The 20,100-nt window shown below is 40.9% G+C and overlaps 1 protein-coding gene across 1 annotated transcript in view; it reads right to left on the bottom strand.

Moving 5' to 3' along the window:
* LOC129108192 (transcription factor SOX-6-like) overlaps positions 1 to 20,100 on the bottom strand; it is a 110,421-nt gene that overhangs the window by 55,513 nt on the left and 34,808 nt on the right. The window contains exons 3-4 of the mRNA XM_054619895.1: positions 14,616 to 14,835; positions 10,931 to 11,141 (exon numbers count right to left, since the gene is read on the bottom strand). Coding sequence (XP_054475870.1) covers positions 10,931 to 11,141; positions 14,616 to 14,834 — 430 coding nt within the window. The 5' untranslated portion in view covers position 14,835. The remainder of the gene's footprint in view (positions 1 to 10,930; positions 11,142 to 14,615; positions 14,836 to 20,100) is intronic.

Raw genomic sequence — 20,100 nt, 5'->3', positions numbered from 1 at the left:
AAATTGCTTGTTTTGCCAGTCCGAAACTCCAACATATTCAAGCTGGGAACAGAAATGACCTAAGCATTTTAATTTATAATGCATTCTACAGAATAAATGTTAATTCTTCATTTCGGAAATGACAACATACACATATCCTTACATCACAGAAGCAATAAAATATTACGTTAACGCAATAATTTGTAATAAAGCATTGACTCTTAGACAATACTTCTGCATTTTGTTCTCCTGCTCTGACAAAACAAAAATGATACGCAATTCAGAAGCAGCCTGAATATCACGTAATAGCAGTTATGGGTAAACATTTAGATGCTTCACAACCTAAACTCTTGCTCTGACCTTTGACTTTTAACACACACAAACAAGAACTGATATTTTACTTCACCTGCAGTTAAGAGAATTAAGTCAGACCCCGACTTTGCCTGGATCTGCCTTTGATTCCCACTGGGGCCGCTAATGCTAAAAATACTCACAAAGCCGTCCCTCGCAGCAGTGTAGGGAACTTTACGTGATATAAGGCGCCCGCTTGATACCCTGCCGCTCTGAATTAGATCGAGTTTCTACTGAAGGTGTGAGATTAATACTAGAAAAGCCCGGCTGCTGATCCCAGCTGTGCAGCCAAAGAGGTCCGGTCCGTCCCGCATTACAGCACTGATGTCGACAACTACTGCAGTCTAACAGTCTGAATGATAGGAAGCCACGTTTGTCCACCAAGGAAAATAACTGTGTTATGACACTATAACTTAATTTTTTTTTTTCAACATGAACCCTATTTTCCAAAGTTTTCCTGATTCTGTCAAGTCTTAGTGTGAGAGGCGGAAAACAATAAGGTAAGATTGACTGATGAGCTTTAAAATCTGTAACAGCACAAGGTCACTTTGGCTTTATTTAATTTAAAATGTACAGTAAAACATCTATTCACTGGTTAATGACAGCGCTTTCATGTTTAATTTATCCTCTCACATTTTCAGGGTTCATATCTTTTCTCATTTTTGTTTGAAAAAAAAGATCAAAAAACATAAATGGCCTGTTTATGAATAGAGATGACTTTTCTCTAAGAACAAAGTTTTTTTTTTTTTTAATGAATGGAACAAAACTTTGTTGGAATACAATCAATTTATCTGCTCCAGATATGTGTTTTATAAGATGAAAAAATTGAAGTTCTCTACTTTTAGATATAATCAAACTACTGGGACTCGAAGAGACTCCCATCCACGGTGCACAAAATTGCTTCTTTGTGAAACGCACGCTTCCAAAACACCAGTTCAGGACCTGAGCTTCTGGTTCCACTTTAGGCATGATATATGAAACCCTACTCTACTTAGCACACACACACACACACACACACACACACACACACACACACACATCCACACACACACCGACACAGACATACACACAGCACGATGTGTGGTTCAGACACAATAGAAGCGTTGTTTTGGGTCGGACCCTTGGGGGGAGCTGATGTGGGCGGACCCTGTGGTTTAGGTCACAGATGAGAGATCGGGGGGGGGGGGGGGTCAGGGAGCCAAATATCAGCAAAGGGGAGAGATCGGGGGGGGGGTCTGGTGGTGAGTCTGGGCCCGAGTCAACAACCACTCAGCTGACCAAAGAGGAGAGAAGGAAAAGTGGATCCAACATGGCCGCCTGAACCACCAACCGCCCGAATCACGGTCTCGTCGGCACCTCCATTTGAGGAAAGTAGAGAAAAGGATCCAGTGCCACAGCTGCTCCTTATATCACCTGTGATAAGAGCTATCGTCAAACACAATACACTATCAGACACTGACACCAGTCGGAAATGAAAAGTCGGAACCACGACAGAAAACGTCTCATAGCCAGTGTTCAGCTGGAACAGACAGTTCAACTTTTCCTTTTTGCATTTAACCTTTTTTCAGACTTAAAATGACCAAGGGCCGTATTCATAAAGCTTTCAAATAAAAAGAGTTGCTCCTAGTGTCGGAGTTCTAAAATAAAATGTATGACGTTTTCTAAGAATTTCCCCTTGTGGTTAAGACAAAAGTTAACTTTTTAAGAAAAAGAAAAAGAAATCCCCAAAAATCAAATTATGTTGTAAACAAGTTAATATTTTCAACCGATTTTGACAGATGGTTATCCTATTGGTTCTGGAAAAAAACACCACTCTTTTTTGGACGCCTTAATTAGAGATGCAGCGTAGTGTATATCAAAGCCATGTGTGTTTAACGGTTCACTAGAGACAAACAGTTCTCATCACAGTCCACCTCTATGAAGAAGCCGTGTCAAACACGCTCCATTGGCTTCAGATATGATCCGTCTTGGCTTCGTCACAGGCACTGTCTTGTTTTTTCATTACAGTCATATCACGTTGGCCTTCGCCAGACGCTAAATTATCAGGTGAACAATTTGGCATTTAACTGAAATCCTAGTAAAAAAAAAAAAGGAGGACTTGATGAAATCACAATTTAATCTGATTCTTTTGGACGACATTCAAAACTGTTCCGGCAAACCGCATCGTACCATATGCTGGCTGGCCCGCAGCCAAACTACCAAGCATATCCCGCTGACTGTATTTGTAGTCAAGACCCACAGGCTGTGGCTGATCATTAGTAAAGAGATCCCTATCAATTACAGAGGAAGAGATTGAAACCAACCACAAGGAGTCCAGGGGGAGTCGGCCTGTTGGCAGAGCCGAGGAGAGCGGCACTGACCACCAAACAGGGATATATAAGAAAAGTAGATTAAAGCAAATAATGCACAGCTCTGTCCTGCCTTAACGCACCAGTGTCCCACATGCTGATCCACACAGACAGAAAGACAAAGCCCATACCTGCACACAATCACAGCCAATCCCACAGAGGAAGTGCCAAACAGTGCCAGAGCCAAGAGCTTGTTAATTAGCCAATAGGCTTAACTCTCGGGGGCCGACCCCACTCGCCCGTTAAGCTGTCATCACAACTACTTCCACCTGAGACTATGAATCGGTAAGCCGTCACACACACACACACACACACACACACACACACACACACACACACACACACACACACACAGGTCGGGCTCACACGGCACGTTTAAGTTCAAAGTTCGGTCCTGGCCTACAGCTTCGTCTGCAGCTTAGTTGAACAAGCCTACGGATGCTTTGTCCTTCAGTCAGTGTTTTTCTGATGGGCCTTGGCTAGTAGCTAAGCTGCTAATAGGAAGAAAGATCCATTTGCTGCCCCGTAACAAAAGGAATCTCACGGCTAATGGTTTTTTTTGGGGGTTTCATGGCGCTTTCAGTAAAGCGCCATGAAACATTTGCAGCGCAGGTGTTGATGCTGAATACACAGAGGTGCACTAGTCGAAGGTTGCACACGATTAAACATCACTCCCAACCCTGCCAGCGAGCTGGACCCCCTCGAGAAGAGGACATACTTTCCACGGTTTGAGTGGCGGTAACAGCAGAGATGTTGAAACAGGCTTTCAGCAGCTGGAGAGAACAAAGCGCACGCAGCCTGGCAGAATGTCTCTATTGTCACAGTGAAGCCGGGTGAAAGGACGGCCTGGCCTCGCTCTGACCTCCTCGTCCAGCTGGGGAAGCCATTATAAGGGTGATTGGGTGCCTTGCTCTGGCCTGGCCTCAACTTAAGACACAGCTCAGACTGGACAACAGAGGCTCAAAGACATGGACAAGGACAAGGCTCATAAAACAGCTGCTGCACAAGAAGCTGCAAGAGGTCACAAGACAGTGTTGGTGTTGAAGACACAGTCAGTCAAATGCAAACTGTTTCCCCTAAATGTTTATTGATTTCACCCAACATGTAGTCCACAGTGCAATTTATTAGTGGAGATGACAGCCTTGGCCCCATGCCGTCTTCATGAAAAGTAAACTACAAGGTTATAAAGCCCCTTAAAAATGTGGTTCTAAAACCTGTTTATCTTGTTAACATTAAATATGTATGACTAAATAACTAACAAGGACTTTTGTTTAAGCTGTAGTGGAGTAATGTCTACCTGAGCAGAGAATTAAGTCGATCTCCCTCTGTGTGTGTTGTAATCTGATATTCTCTGTGCTTAGTTGACATAGCCGGGCTGGCCGTGCATGTGTTTATGTGCATGTGCACTCTGCACCCCCCTCATACGGCGGTTACCACTTCTAGCTCTGTCAGCACTGTTTTCGTTGTTAGCACTGTTAGCCCCGTTAGCTATGAGCCAAAAGCTCAGCCGTAGCCATGTTGAGAGCTGAGTTAAGGCAACACAAATGCTCTAAATGTGTCTGTATCGGGCACCTTTAAAAACACTTCATCTGCTACATCAGGACTGTGTGGATGTGGTTTGATCAGATTTCCTTGAAAATGGCCTGAAAAAACAAGTTAACAGACCCTAAAGTGTCATCACATTTTAATTTATATATTGCTAAATTCTGATCTTTGTAAAATCAACCTGTTTTTTGTTAAAAAAAAAAAAAAGGTTTTTACTTGAGCTTTCATTATAAGAGGCTGATTGAGACAACATGTTTTCGGGCTCTTTAATCATGCACTGCTGACATTGGGTAGGCTAAAATGGAAATTGGCTTTTTAATTACAAGTTTCTGCAAAAGAGAATCAATTCAATGTCATGATGACTTGTGAAAAGAAAACTGTGTTTGTTGAATCACAGAAGTGCAACGTCACATCATATTGACACTAATGCAAAATTCGAAGTTGCACATTTGATGTTGTTCACGAATCTGAAACATTATCATTGTTCAGGGTTTTTACACCTAGTGTAAGTATCAAGGTAGTAACTTAATCTGCTGTTTTCTTTTAACAAGTGTGTTTTTTGGATTAAAAAAAATATATGGAGCTGTGGTTTTATTGCAATGCATTCAATCTTTTTTTTTATGATATTGTGTAAGAATATCTTGGACGAATGTCTCTCCAGACTGATGGGTAACTGTCAAATAGTCTGACTGTCTGTCAACTCCGATACTGTAGAGTGATCATGAAAAAAACATGAGACAGCAACGTCCCATCAGATCTATGAGTTGTACACTTGAAGACTCAGTCAGTTTATATGCTTTCCTGTCAGACATCAGCAGATCTGTTGTTCCTAAAAAGTTATCTCCTGAGACTTAAAGGTATCATATTGTCTTTTTTTAAATCATAAAGTAGGTCTAGATGCTAAATGAATAATTCAAAAGTATCAAAATGCTCATTTCACAGAGAAACGCACACAGGCCTTGTGTGCGTTTCTCTGTGAAAGAGACCGTGCTTATAAACATGACTTCCACAAGGTTGCGACGTCACTCTAAAGTCTAGAAGTAACGCTTATTCAAGTGTAGTTGACACACACAGTGAGTCAGCGGCTGCAGTGACGCTGCAATGACAATGAAAGACTGGAGAACACTGACTAATCAGAGGAAACTTGGCTTTTTCAGGAGGGGGTCCTAAAGAGACAGGCGCCAAAACGGAGCGTTTCAGATGGAGGTGAATACAGGTAAATTCAGAAAGACAGTATGAGAAAAGCAAAGTGTTTTTTTTATAACATTTAAGCATGTAAACATGCTCTAGTAGAAGACCAAAATACAAATATGATCCTGAAAATCAGCATGGTATGTCTCCTTTAACCTGTTAAGTTCTCGAGTTGGATTCATAAATTAGTCACACAGGTGTCCATTTTATAACCAGTCTGCAGCAGCACAGCGCGGCGGTAATTGAGCCTGATCTCATTTGCAAATGAAACACGTGAATTGTACTGTAATTCAGAAGGGCTTTGGGCGTAAGCGGGGATTAGAGTGATGTTGAGTGTTTGCCAGGCGCCAGAGCTGCTCTGGCCACATTAGATGGCTGACTAAGTTGGCACGAGGGCACCGTGCCCATGCCAGGCCCCCGTTAACAGTGGCTCTGCCCCCGGGAGGCACAACAATACAGATAATGATAATTCAGTCATCAAAACGGAGGGAGCTTGATTGCACACTTCACTGGGTTTAGCATCCCAGAATGGCTTTGGTTTGGCATTGAGATAAATGCGTCCACTCCTGACTGCTTTTTCCTTTTCTGTATCGAGGGCTCAAAGGAGACAAGGTGAATTCGGTTTAATTATTGCTAACGAGGCTCCTATAAAATCTAAGAAACGGGTTATTGTTCGGGTTATTTCTCTCTTTATTACAGGCTTTTATTTCCCATCCTCTCTGTCTCTTATTTTAGCTACAAAATGACAGAGGATGGAGGAGCGTTTCCATTCCGCAGCAAATCTCGTGCCCACATTTTCTCTTCTGATGTTCCCTCATGCTGGCCTTGTACATTTAATTCAGTTACCAGCCTACCAGCTTAATAAGTACTAAGTGCTTTAACAGTATAGAGTAAGCCTTTTGTGTGCTGCAAGTCTTTGTATCTAAACCTTCACACAATGCAGGCGCAACTCAACATAAATGCAAAAAATTGTGAAGAAAGTGTCGGACCTTCACCCTCCCTGGCTTGCATGTTGTCTAAGTCCAGGCAGAAAAGGACGCATTTGCAGCAAACCAGCTGTGTTGCAATACTCAGCTGGCTGACACAATCCTAAAGACGTCTTGATAAAGCTTTTAAAAAGCTGAGGCGGCAGTTGAGTGAAGACAAAAAAAGGAAAAAAAAAGAAATCTCCCACATTGCAAAGCGAGGCCATGTCTATTCATTAGAACTGTCACAGGCACTTAGGGCACCTCTGAGTAGCGGAGAGCTAACAGCGTGCCGACAGGGGGTGAGCGCAGCGCGAAGGCTAACAACGACATCATCCACACTTTAGCTCATGGGCTGCAGTGCACAGAGGGGTCAGCCATGTTAGGCTAAGTGAGCGCTCGGTGGCTAATAGGCTCTGTTCCATTTGATCATACAGCCTATCTAACCTGGGAGAGCACAGCTGACTGAACTCTTTTTTTTTTCAGCAGGAGGTGGAGGACGGCATTGTTCAGGCTTTAATGTGCTCACCAAAATCCGGTCGTACTGTAAGAGGATTCTGAACAGACCTTTACCAGGTCGGCCTTGCACTCCTTTCTTTGTTACATTTAAGAAAGATTTTAAAGAAACCAAAATAACTCTGACAGCTTTGGCAGAATTTGGAATGCTTTACATTCACACAACAAAGCTTTAAACCAGCATGTGAGCAAGGTTGCCCCGTTGAGGAGAGATTCCAAAAATGTGCTTTCAAGGGGTTCCTAAAGTTAAAAAGATAGAAAGAGAAACAGCAATCCCATCATCACATAGAGAAGGAGAGGAAGATGTGATGCGACGAAGAAGCATTATTTCAACAAAATGAACAAATGAGTAATAGACAAAAAGAGGTTCGGAGCTGAAGCGCTGAACAGCTTTGAACGTAGCCGTTTGCCACTGAAGGAGAACTCACTTAATGAAGCATTCAGCCATCTATTGATCACCTCTCCTCAGTCCAACTAAACTCATTAGAGAAAAAACAAGAAGCTGTCAATCTGCATATGTTGGCTCACAATAGGCTCAAAATGAAATGCATTACTACCGCAGTACATGAAAGACATTTTTACAATGCATCTTCATACACAACAGCCATTCACATGAACGTTTACGAGGCCCAGGGATATTATTAATGCTAACACTGTATGTGCCTGGTTAAATATTGCACATGTTAATTCTTTTTTGTCTTTGTTAAGTGTTTGCAGCGTGATCAATGCCACCAGTCCTCGGGGGTAGCAGCTCCGCTAATTAGCAAAGGAAGAGCAGAACTCAATAGTAAGCTGTGTTTCTCTTTTCCCCGTTTTTTTTCCCAGAGAAGAGAAAAACTGTGCAGGAAATCTGAGTCATTCTTGGGCATCGATGGATGAAACATTTCAGGCTGTATTTACTGGCGCTGCTGATGTAAAATCCACTGACCTGTTTGTCTTTATGCACTGCTAGTGCTTGTCTAAATATTCGTAATGCTTTATAACAATTGTCATAACACATTGTTAAGCATTTAATAATGACTTATAACGTCAAATATTAAAATACTGACATTGTTTGCACTAAGAAAAGTGGAATAAATATATATTATTCTATGCAAGAACAACCCATAAAATGTTGTAATAATGAATCTTTACTATAAATCAAACAATGATCACTTAGAGCAACACATTATAATGCATAAAAACAGTGATTATAATGCATGATTGAAAAAAAGATTCTAATCTGCCACAACAATGGGAATTATAATACACTATGACCCTTGAAAAAAAGATGTAATTGAGTGACCTGTAATTATGAAGTATTATAATTAATTTATAAGTCATTATAAAATGCTTTATTATGTGTTATGGTTATGAAGCATTATGGATATTACATTTCTTATAACTATAATTATACAGTGCTATAAGCCGATTGTAATGCATTATAAGTATGTTACAGACATTGGCGTCATAGAAAGTGTTACCTAGTTTGATTATCTGCCTCACATGTTATTTTTTACCCCTAATCATTAGGGAACCTGAAATTCAACATCATGCTCCTGTTTTCTGAATCTAAATGCATCATTCATCCTTCATTTTTGCCATACAGTAAATATTGAATACATAATCTTTTTGTGTGGCCTATTTATGATCAAAATCATTTCCAACTTTGAGTTTTTTTAAATGAAATCTCTGTTTAGTTAATAATAAACACATAACACATATTATAAAAGAAGCCATAATCACTAAGGATATCGAGATTAGGACACATGTTGTTGACCCCCTTTGTTTAGAATATGACAAGTACAATCAGTATTAAAATTGCTTATCTAGTTTAAAAGCATGAAATAGTCCCTGGTCCAATAAGAGACCTGAAAACATTTGCAATTAAATAATAAAAATAAGAGAAATCCAATGGAAAATAAAATATAGTTTTTATCATGTTTGCTGTGATGGATTATTTGAGAATTAAATGCAACAAACAGGAAGAACTGACTGTTTACAGAAACTGTCCATAAGATAGAAAAGAAGCAGATAAAGAAGTTTATCAGGTTGGATGAAAAAAATGGGAAACCGTTACACGTGATGGAAAATAAAATGAAAAGAAGACACACACTTCAAGTTGTCCCCGAGCATTTCCTTCCACTCATGTCCCCTTTGATTTGACAGGAGGATGTCACAACACTTTTGAACACGCTCTCTCACACACACACACACACACACACACACACACACACACACACACACACACACACACACACACACACACACACGCACACACGTTTTATCTTCCAAACCAGTTTCCGTTCTGTAGATAAGAGGCAATGCTACCTGTCTTTCAACTAAAGACACTGTACTCCGCCTCTGGCTGTCCAATTCTGGCCCACTTTACTGTATCAATAACAAAGTAAAACCTTTAAATGAGAGAGATAAAGCGCTCCTCTGATATCATCATGATTACTATGTGCACATAACAGTAAAGAGGGGTGTTAGATGCTTTTAGATCTGGCTTGCTGTGGGGTGAGAAGGGGCGAGCTGAGGCATGCTGGGAGACTTTCCCGTGTTGGTGGTGCAGATCAGAGGAGCAAGGGAAAGGGAAACCTGTGTTTTCACTGATTGATATTGTGATCTAACGCGCAAAAGGATCTGTCAGTTGTAATTTTAGACTTTCAAAGATCCTCTTGGGAGGATGTGTTCAGAAAGGGAAAACAAAGTACAGGTAAGGCCGCTCATGCTTTATGTGAGAATGAAGAATAAATGAGGGACAACAGCATCCTGTTTATCGAATGTGAGGGAATAAACTTCAGTCGCTTTATATTCATAGAAAAATCAACAATGTTTCACACTTAAGAGTTATTCTAAAGCTGAAATTTGCATCTTATAACCTTTTCTTTCTCCAAAATGTGCACGTATATCTGCAGACTTTTAAACAAGGAAAACCCTCCAGGCGACAGTTTTTATTCTCGTGTCAGTAAACAGTGAAAATGTTTTCTTGGTAACCTTTGTTTTGATCTGTTACTCTCTTAGTATCTCTTTCAAACTCTGGTGATTGTTTGAACAGTGAATAGACTAACAAAGACGGTTTTCGATGACTTTTATTTTGTTTCTCATCGAGTTGAATGAAGTGTTTTATACAATGATCAGCGAGGAGAGCAAAACAATTTCTGTTACTGACTGTGTTTTGAGATGAGCATATTAATTGTATGCTTTGTGCATCAATAAATTTGAATAATGCTCCAAATCCCTGTTGGTTTTATTTTTTACAGAAACACTTCATCTTCCAGTTAATGTGCTGGCTGACGATGCAAATAAAGTCTGTTCAAATCAGAGCTGTCATTACAAAATAACTTTAGAGTGTAATGTACTTCAATCAAAGATGTTAGAGGGTTGAGCATATATCTATTGATCAATCTAGATTTCTGTAAACGCCTAACAATATGAGATGATATCACCACAAATTTCCCCGCAGCTCCGCCATCTTTGTTGTAGTTCCAACATCAGTTCAATAATTGATTTCAGCTGTAATATTTCAGACTGTTTCAAACTACTGCACTAGTTATTTTAGCTGTAGAATACAAATACAAAAATCTATCCACTCAGTGATTCTTAAATGTACATGACTCCTTGTTGCTCTGTTATTCTACTATTGCAATCCAAATAAGTAACATGAATGATTATCATTACCCTTTTATTCAGCATCATGACAACCTTGTACAACACATTTAGCCTCAAGCTATTGCAATCGAGTGAGAACCTTATCCTGTTTTGATCATGTCCCTGCTTCCAAATGGGTTTAATGGTTAAATGGGTTTATACCATTCAACCAAAACAAGTCTGTTTGTAAGTGTCTATTAAGATTTTCCCATGACAACCAATACTTCAGTGACGTTCCTAAGTGGAAGAGGGGCCATACTTTGCAGCCTCCAGGTCTGAATTGTTGAAACCGTGTGAATGTTAAATCAGGCAGTCTTTGAAATCGAGTGTGCGTGCTTCTCTTTCCTTGGAGTCATTACAGTTAAAACATACAAATGCATTAAGATGAAGACTTTGGCCTACCGTCTTGTTCCGTCTTGGTCAGCTCCACCAGTTTCTTCTGTTTCAGTGTGTCCACCACGTCTGCCAGGCTTCCTTTGCGGCGCTCCGGCGTCCCGAAGACGAGGCCGATCATTGGCTCCCCGCGATCCCTGGAGCACTCCTCTGGCTTGGGTGGAGAGGTAGAGTTAGTCCGGTAGGAGTAGACTGAGCAGCCTTTACTGCTCTCATTGTCCTGGGAGGAGAGAAATAAGAGCACCAAGGTCAGAACTTCTGGAATATATCAGCATTGATGCAGGTTTGATGCATTTGGAGAACTTGTCCCCTTCCATTGACTTATTTCTAATTTGATTTAGAGCAGATGAAAATACATCCAACAGCTCCTTTACCCAGGATATACTGCACATGCTTACATTCCCTTGGCATGGGCTCGCTAACATGACACGGAAACAGGTCAGAGAGCATCCTGGGTACTTAATGTATTCGTCTTTGGGAGCCCTGCTGTGTCACTTCATTGCATTCCTTTGAATTAGATGGGTTTACTCTATTATACTATTTTACATACATGTCAGTGTAGATTGCAATTGATGGTTGCTGGACTCTTGTTGCAAGTCATTACCCACCTCTCCCGTGGTGTTCTGTCATCTCTCTGCTGTCTCTCTAATAAAGATATAAAAGGCACATCGCAAGGGCGCAAGTGACATGACAGCAAAAAAATAAATATTGTGAATCTCAGCGATCAACAATAGAATGTATAGAGAGTGGACACTTTCCCCCTGACAGCACTCATTGGCTGATGGAATGCCGTTTTTTTGAAGCCTTGAGGTCGTCTTTCTGGCCGTCGCCATCTTGTATTTTTGGTACCAAAACCACTAGAGGGTGTAAACTTCATTACAATAATGAACAAGACATTTTTAGGCTACCAAAATTTTACAATTAACTTTCATGAACTGAAAACACCAAAACCAGCATGTGAGCAAAAAGACCAAAACCCCAACTGGACAGCGCCGCGGTAACAACCTGTCAATCATAAGGTAGCCACGCCCTAAAACATGCCCTGCTTTATTGTCTATTTTACTCAAAATAGAACCATGATTGAACATCATGCTGTATTGAAGTAAAACATGAAACTAGCGATTGAGACCATAAACTCAATGTTTAGTGAGGTAATGAATCAAGTGAGAATGAGGCTCATAGACTTGTATACAATCTGACTTATATTAGCAAACAGAGGAGTCGCCCCCTGATGGCCATTAGAGAGAATGCAAGTTTAAGGAACTTTAGTTTTTAATTCACTTTTCAGAACCATAAACTGCCAACTGATAACAACACAAGCAATCTTAGATGAGTTCAAATTAAAACCATGATTTATAGATTAACTTAAAGGTACTGTAAATTTAGTTTTTTTTAATGATCTAACTCACAGTGTCCCAAAGTTTTTGAAGAGCACAAACTCCGACAGAAAAACGTACATGTTGGCACAGTTAACACCAGCTTACTAACCTACCAACTATTGCCTTTCTATTTGTGAGTGTTACTGTCCCACTGCTGTTTGCTCTGCTGGGTTATGAGTTCAGTGAGAGGCACAAGGAGTCTATATATACCAAGACGATAAGCCTTTCAAGACGACCACATTGTCCCACACAACAGACACTTTGGCACAGGTGTTCTAGCACCGAGGCTATTTCTGGATGCTTTCTCCTCCCCTTACAGAGTGGGGGGATCTCCAAGAACTTTAGCAGGCTTATGTTTCAAAGACAAGGGGCTTTAACTAACAGCGGGATCTTAAGGCGCCCTTGAAATGGCTCCTGCAGGCCCTCCTGTGCACTTTGTCTTTAAGCAGAAGATGCCTCTGTAATGAGGATTAGGAGTTGTGTGTCACTCGCGGATTGTTCAGGTGTGTTTTTTCAGGTCTGCACATAATACTGCCAAGCAGTGTGGTGAAGGCAGGAAGGCCTGGTAATCAGATCATAGTAAAAACCAAAAGGTCACACATTAAGCCTCTGCAGCAGACAATGCATATCCATGACTACCCATGTGACGTAAGTTTGTCCTTGAGCAAGGCACTCGCCTCTAGATACAAAGGCATTCATTCTCAAATGTGAAAATGAAATTTTTGACGAGGCATATCAAAAGCGTGGGTCAGCTCGTGAACCATCTGCTCCCGAGAGCTTTTCAAAAGTGTGTTTCACACGAAGAAAGATTTCTTCACATTTGGGACTTTTGTAAAGCAGGACACATTTCAGAGAAATCTGTAAAAATGAGATAAAAAAGAAATAAACTGGCCTTCACTTATTGCCCAATGAACTATACACTGGCAAGATATTAGCTAAATACTAAAGCAGGGCGGTGTTTTCTGTCCTCGGCTTGTCCATCTTCCATGTTATTGTTATTCATTCAATGATATTTTGTGTGCTTAACTCTCTTGAAAACTTTTTTGAACAGTCTTTTACTCTTTCTCGCCAATGTGAGGAAGCACCAACTCCCCCTCTAACTTTTTGCCCTTTTTGTTAAGAAAGCTAGACATTCTTTTGCACACAGTTTTCCTTGTTTCCTTTATTTCATTTATAGTTCAAGGGTTAGTTGACAAACAGAAAATAATTGTGTATAGCATTATAATTAAGTTTATTTCTTAGAAATATATTAAAAAGCCCTGACCGCATGAGTCCTTTGCAGAAGCCTTCATGTGCCGGTGACTTTTTTTCTCCTTTTCTTTATTTTTATCTAACTCAGAACAAACTAGAAACACTTCTAATCATCTTATCAGAGTCCTGTGGTTACACATGAGGAGATTCAGAAGTGTGTGAAAATTTGACAAGCTTAAAGTATTAAGAACATTTTGCCCTCATTTTGCCCTCAAGGCCACTTTGAACTGAAAGTCAAGTTTAATAATATCTAATTGCCTTTAAAGTTCTTACTATGCACTGAGAAAAGTTAAATATAACGAATTATATTCTCAAGATAACAACAGAAAATAAAATGATGTTTAAGTTGAATCAGAAGTATGAACAGGACTTCTGCTTTGGGGAATTATAAATGTATTCTGCCACAACATTGATACCGAAGGAAACTTTATTCTCAGAACTTTCCACTTTCCTCAGAGGCTGAAGTCAAACACGCCTCTTCCATCAGGGACCAACAGAACCTGAAGCCAAGTAACTAACACTTCAACACATACATACACACTCTCCAACACACACACACACACACACACACACACACACACACACACACACACACACACACACACACACACACACACACACGAAAACAGGAGGTGGAGATGAGAAGAACCAAGGGCTATAATTCTCTAGAGGAGAAGCCTCACTGGGCTGCCTACAGCACTGCCTGCAGCACACAGACCAGCGAGGACCACTGGTGTGTGTGTGTGTGTGTGTGTGTGTGTGTGTGTGTGTGTGTGTGTGTGTGTGTGTGTGTGTGTGTGTGTGTGTGTGTGTGTGTATGAGTATACATGCGTTCAACGTGTGTGTGCATTCGATTGTGCACAATCATCATTATGCATGAGAATTTGCACACCCTGTGAACCTCTGCATGTATTTCATCAGTGTTTTATGAGCCGCTCTCCTTGAGTGTGTACACTATGTACACACACTCACCTCATTCGTTTTATTGATTTGAGTTACGGCAACATATATCTCAAGATAAGATATGGTCAATTTCTCAGCTCTGTGCGTAATTCACATCTCACCATCGCAGCAGGCACCAAGTTCTCCCACTCGGCCTCCGTCCGCTTCTCCCTGATTGGCTGCAGCTCGTCCGGGTGGGGTCTGTCATGGGAAGAGGGAGACGGCGTCTCCTTCGGGCCCTCTCGCTCGTCGCCGGCCCAGGCCGCGGTGTCCTGACCCATCGCTTCCTCCTCCTCAGACGGTGGGTGGAAGGGAGGCGTTGCTCGCATGGAAGACATCATTCTGTGGAGGAGGAGAGGAGGTGGTTTAAATTTTGATGGCAAAGTTTAGACTTGTGCATTACCGTACGTTGTTTTAGGTTAGTTTAGGTGGAGAGGAGAGGAGAGAGGGGGAGAGGAGAGGAGAGAGAGGAAGAAAGGAGAGAAAAAGGAGAGGAGAGGTGGAGGGAAGGGGAGGATAGGAGAGGAGAAGGAAAGAGATGGAGAAAAGAGTAAAGGGGAGGAGAGAAGAGAAGAGGAGAGGAAAATGAGAGCGGGGGAGAGGATAGGAGAGGAAGAGAGGAAAAGGAAATAAAGAAAAGGGAGAAAGAAAGAAGAGAAGAGTAAAGGGGAGGGGAGGAAAGGAGAGGAGAGCGGAAGTTTTGGTTTGGAGAGGAGATAAAAAGAGAGGAAGAAAGGAGAGGAAAGGAAAAGAGAGGAGAGGATGGTAAAGTCAATTAGTGAAGAGGAGAGGAGACAAGAGGAGATAAAAAGAGAGGAGGAGAGGAAAGGAGAGGAGAGGAAAGTGCAAGTGAGCGGCTGAAGGTCTAAACTCGTGCCGCTGATCTCATATCGATTGAGAGAGAAATGTATCACGAGCAAGACTGTGAACAAAAGCTTCTTGGAAACATTGGTGAGGTTGTTGTGGAACTTTTAATGTGGAAAAATGAAAAATAAAATGTCAACATAAACACTTCAAATATGTCTCTACCAAAATGTGCTGTTTGCTCTATTTCGAGCTTTTCAAATAATGTGTGTAATAAAGAATGTATCCACCACAGGCAGCACATCTAAGCCACAAAAAGAAAGATTGTTTGAGATTTCTGAACCATGCATTTGAATAACTGATTCAGAACCACATCTTTATTCAAAATGCAGACAAGTGGATGCTAAAGATGTAACTACAGCTTACTCACAAACAAGCAAATTAAAGTACATATCATATTTTTGGGCTTTTATCGCAATCTGAGAAATTTACAATGACTGCGAAACATTCATCCACGCACACACACACACACACACACACACACACACACACACACACACACACACATGCACATCACATTAAGCACTCACTGCCATGGGGATAATCTATTAATCTTTTAAGCAGCATCAAGGCCACTCATCACCTCAGAGCTGTAAAAAAAAAAAAAAAAGCAGACGCTGTGCTGCTGCAATTCAGTGGAAAGATCTCTCTTTTTTATAAATGAAAGCCTCGGGCTGGGAGAGTCATTAGACTAATACATCATTTACTGTAATGACTTCCCTTTGTTGCCCTATACTTATGAGTACTTTTATTGACCGCATTTATTACCTCAACCCTCCTCTCCTGTAGCCCTAAATTCTTATTCTAAATCTAAACACAAGCTCACTTTAAAGGGTTTTCCGCATCTTTTTTTTGTCCTTCAGTGGCTAAATGGTGCATTTAAGTTACTGAACACACACAAACACTGAAACAATTCCACAGAGGCCAACACATACACCCACACCAAATTACTACGTGATAACTGACAATGTAAATTCCAGCAGAAAGGGGCGTCAGACTGTCACAAAATTGTTTTTACCCCTGAAAACACCAGTCACTCGCACACACACACACACACACAGCTTCTGCTAAGTGAAACAGATTGCCACTTGTGTGTTAGCGGTCGGTAAATCACAGCGGGCTGTCCATCTCTGAAATATGCAGCCTCCTGGGTGCCCTTAAACGTAAATCTGACCCTGAGTCATATGTCTGTAGAAAAAGAGTGATCGACCGCAGTGCGTGTGTGTGTGTGTGTGTGTGTGTGTGTGTGTGTGTGTGTGTGTGTGTGTCTGTGCGAGGCGGCAGCAAAATCGTTTACACAGGGAGTTGATAAGAGTGAGATAAAAGACTGAAACCACACGACAATGCGAGATAGAACGAGAGGAAGAGGATGGATAGATGGAGAAAATGTGAGACAAAAATATGAATAAAGCGCATGCAAGCGTAGATCCGAACATATGCATCTGGTTCTTAAGTGTGTTATGTGAAAGAGCTCATTTCCATGTGGGTCTGACTATCGTAACGGGACTCCCAGGGTCATGACGTTCAGTCCATGACATCTTTTACTACTTGTGTCAGCTTCCAGTGGCTCTGTTATGCAGGTTAAATCAGAGGAGGGCTGCTGGATAGTGTCGCCGCACGGAAACTGAGACTCGCTCAACTCTGACACCATCGTAACTTACTCAATCACTTTCTACTGCCGTTTGGAAACCGGCTGCCTAATTTACCCTAAAGAGTATTTTCTCTCATTCATTCTTCACATTTTTCTTTCTCTTTTCTCACATCATCTTTGCAGGCTCTCTGGATCACTACAATTCTGACCTTTGCACGCTACACTGTTTCCAAAGATGACAATAAGGGAATTGAAGATTATTCCACCATTACCTCACTGTAAGTCAGTCCAGATGAGAACACAGGCTAAATATTCAAGCTGCTGATAATCAATATTTTTACACGAACAATGGATCAAATGACTAATCGAAAACGTAAGCTGGTGAGGACAAACCCACGGATAATCATCACTCATCAAGGAATGTTTAAGCATCTTGAATCAAATTTCACTATTGATTCACTCTTATCACCGTCCAGCCCAGTCTCACCAAATGGTTTATAAATGACAATTTGTAAATCATTGAACGTGCAATGACAAAGCCATTCTTTCTTCATATGTGTCATGTAGTCTCTATGGACTGCAACGTAAATGCATACGGTGGATTATTATTAATACTAATTTACCCAAATGCAGTTTAGGTAACTTGGTGGGAACTGAAAAGAACATTTAATTATATAGTGAAAGTATAAAAAGTGAGAAGGACTTAAGAGTGGGTCAAACATTCATAGGACTTTCAACAGGGAGACCTCTGTTAGTGTGTCCCAAAGTGTTGTTTAGTTATTTTAATGTTACTTTAGTGATGTTTTTGATGCGTTTTCTGTACATTACCGTGTTTACATTTGACTTAGTTAACCTACCTATTTTAAGCCCAACCATGATGTTTATCCTATTATATTTCCTAGACCCATCTGCAGCCGTATCCTGGTAACGGCTTGGCATAAAAGGACACGCAAAAAGCCTCAAATGGTAAATGGACTTGTACTTGTAAAGCGCTTTTCTATTCTTCCGACCACTCACAGCACTTTTAAACTACTTGTGATTCATCTGTTCGCACCAAAGTGCATTGTCATGACACGGGAAAATGTCCTTAAAATGTTGTGCTATTTATACACCTTCAAGTTGCATTTTCAGACGCAGCAGGCAGCTGTTTTTCAGCTAAGAAGCTCTAAAACCCCACTGTGTGCTACCTGCAGTTAGCGATGAAGTTAACGACTAGCTGGAGAAGAGAGTGCATCATTACAAAGGACATATTACTGTCAGAGTTTCAGAATCTACTACCAACACTGCATCAGCTAGTAAACCCAGTCTTGGGAATGATAACAAATGGTAAATAGTCATTTTCAGTTTCTCAAAGTCTTATTTTCCACTGGTGCCAAGCTCCACCTAATGCCTGATTTGACAAATTGGTATAGCGTCAGCTGTCAGCCTGAGGTTTACATTTCTCCAGGCCTCCGTTGTTTTACACGGCGGTATGAGTGCATGAGATCATAAGACCCCCAGACAACCAGCAAACAACAAATGAATAATCCACGATCAACTCCTGCAGTCCACACTGGAGCGATGAGGGAGCTGATGGGGAGCCGAGGGGGAAAAGGCGGAGGAGGGCCTATATTTAGCTGACAATATTGCTGGTGCTGTGTTTATGGCGGCACTTAAGACTAAGTTTCTTGGAACTGGTGTCTCATATGGCCAGGAATGCCCAGCCCCATAACTCGCTGCCACGGATATGGTATCATCATGCAACAGTACGGGGGTTTGTTGGTAAGCATGGTGCAAGGTCTACTTGTCATTGGTCGGGGCGGGAAAACAGTATACATCATGCACCCGTCATCCGGCAAAGAATCACATTACTAGTGTTTAGATGACTCTGTTGTTTAACTAACACGGCAAAGGTTAAGCTCTGCCCATTCATTGCTGTGGAATGATTTTAGGAGGCGCTGTAGTTTGTTCTTTTTGGTCACATCATTTGTTAGATTTAGGGTGAATGGTGAGGATTTGTTTTTAATACAGCATGTATGGTTTAACTAAAACACAGCTAGTTTTATCATTTCTCTTCACTGTTCGTATATTTGTTGATAACTGAAGTTGTAAATTTATGGGCATAAAGTTAACACACATTTGTAATGGTAATGCAAATAAACACAAAAAGACTTCTTCATGCTAATCATTTTGGAACATACCTAATATAAAAAAAAACTTTTTGCTCAACAGAACGGATGCCAAAGTGTTTTTTATGGTATTTTACGAAAAATGTAATCCTAACATACCAAATGATTTTGTGTGATATCTGCAAATTACAGCATATTTATTTTCGTAAGTAGAGAAAAGACTGGAAAAATTACTTAAACAACAATAAAGAACCAAACATCAGGTATAATCATTATGGATTGCTGCGTGCTGTGCGACATCAAACAGTATATCAACACAATAATAAGAAGAGGAACTCCTATCAGGCCCATTTGTATGTTGCGAACAGCCTGAAGCTGCTCCTGTCATGTCTTAGAGAAAAACAGAGAGCTGTGCTGTATTTTTTGGGATGTCGGCCATCAATACTTTTTGTGTTTCCAATTCAGATTGTTCGTTCCAACAGCCTTTTATAGGATAACACTGCACTAAAAATAAAAAGTTGCATGCACATTATGAGAAAATAAGCTTTTATTTGTCTCAAATGTCAAAATGTTTCGGAGGTGTGGTTTTCCCTCTGACCACAGCTCTTATGCATGCCATCATCAGGTCCCTCCCTACTGAGACGTAGGAAGAAATTGAGTGATTACAGCTGAAGAAGCAACCTTTTCCCAACGAGACCAAAAAGAGAATGAGTTTGGCTAAACGGAAACACTCTCAGGAAACAGTAATATGACGATAATGTTTCACTGATAGCTGAAAAAGGAAATTCATTTTTCACACACGCATCGCCTCGAGGCTCTCCGAAAAGCCCTTTTTATATTGTCAGCCATCTAGAAAAACATCAACTTATTCCCCTGAAAGCAGTTCTCCGATCGGAAATATGTCTTGGAAAGTGATACTGGTGAGATTGCCTGTTTGAAAACTAAACAGAGCACCCACTGTTGAGCAAAGAGCTTTCATTTTTTTGTCCTCATGCATTGTTTGAGTGTGAAGACAGTTTGGGAAGATCTTTCCATGAGTAGGGT

The sequence above is a fragment of the Anoplopoma fimbria genome, chromosome 19 (genome assembly GCF_027596085.1).
Source record: "Anoplopoma fimbria isolate UVic2021 breed Golden Eagle Sablefish chromosome 19, Afim_UVic_2022, whole genome shotgun sequence".
In the NCBI taxonomy this organism is placed as follows: Eukaryota; Metazoa; Chordata; class Actinopteri; order Perciformes; family Anoplopomatidae; genus Anoplopoma; species Anoplopoma fimbria.
The sequence above is the reverse complement of the archived record's forward strand: the minus strand, read 5'-3'. Positions and strand labels throughout refer to the sequence as shown.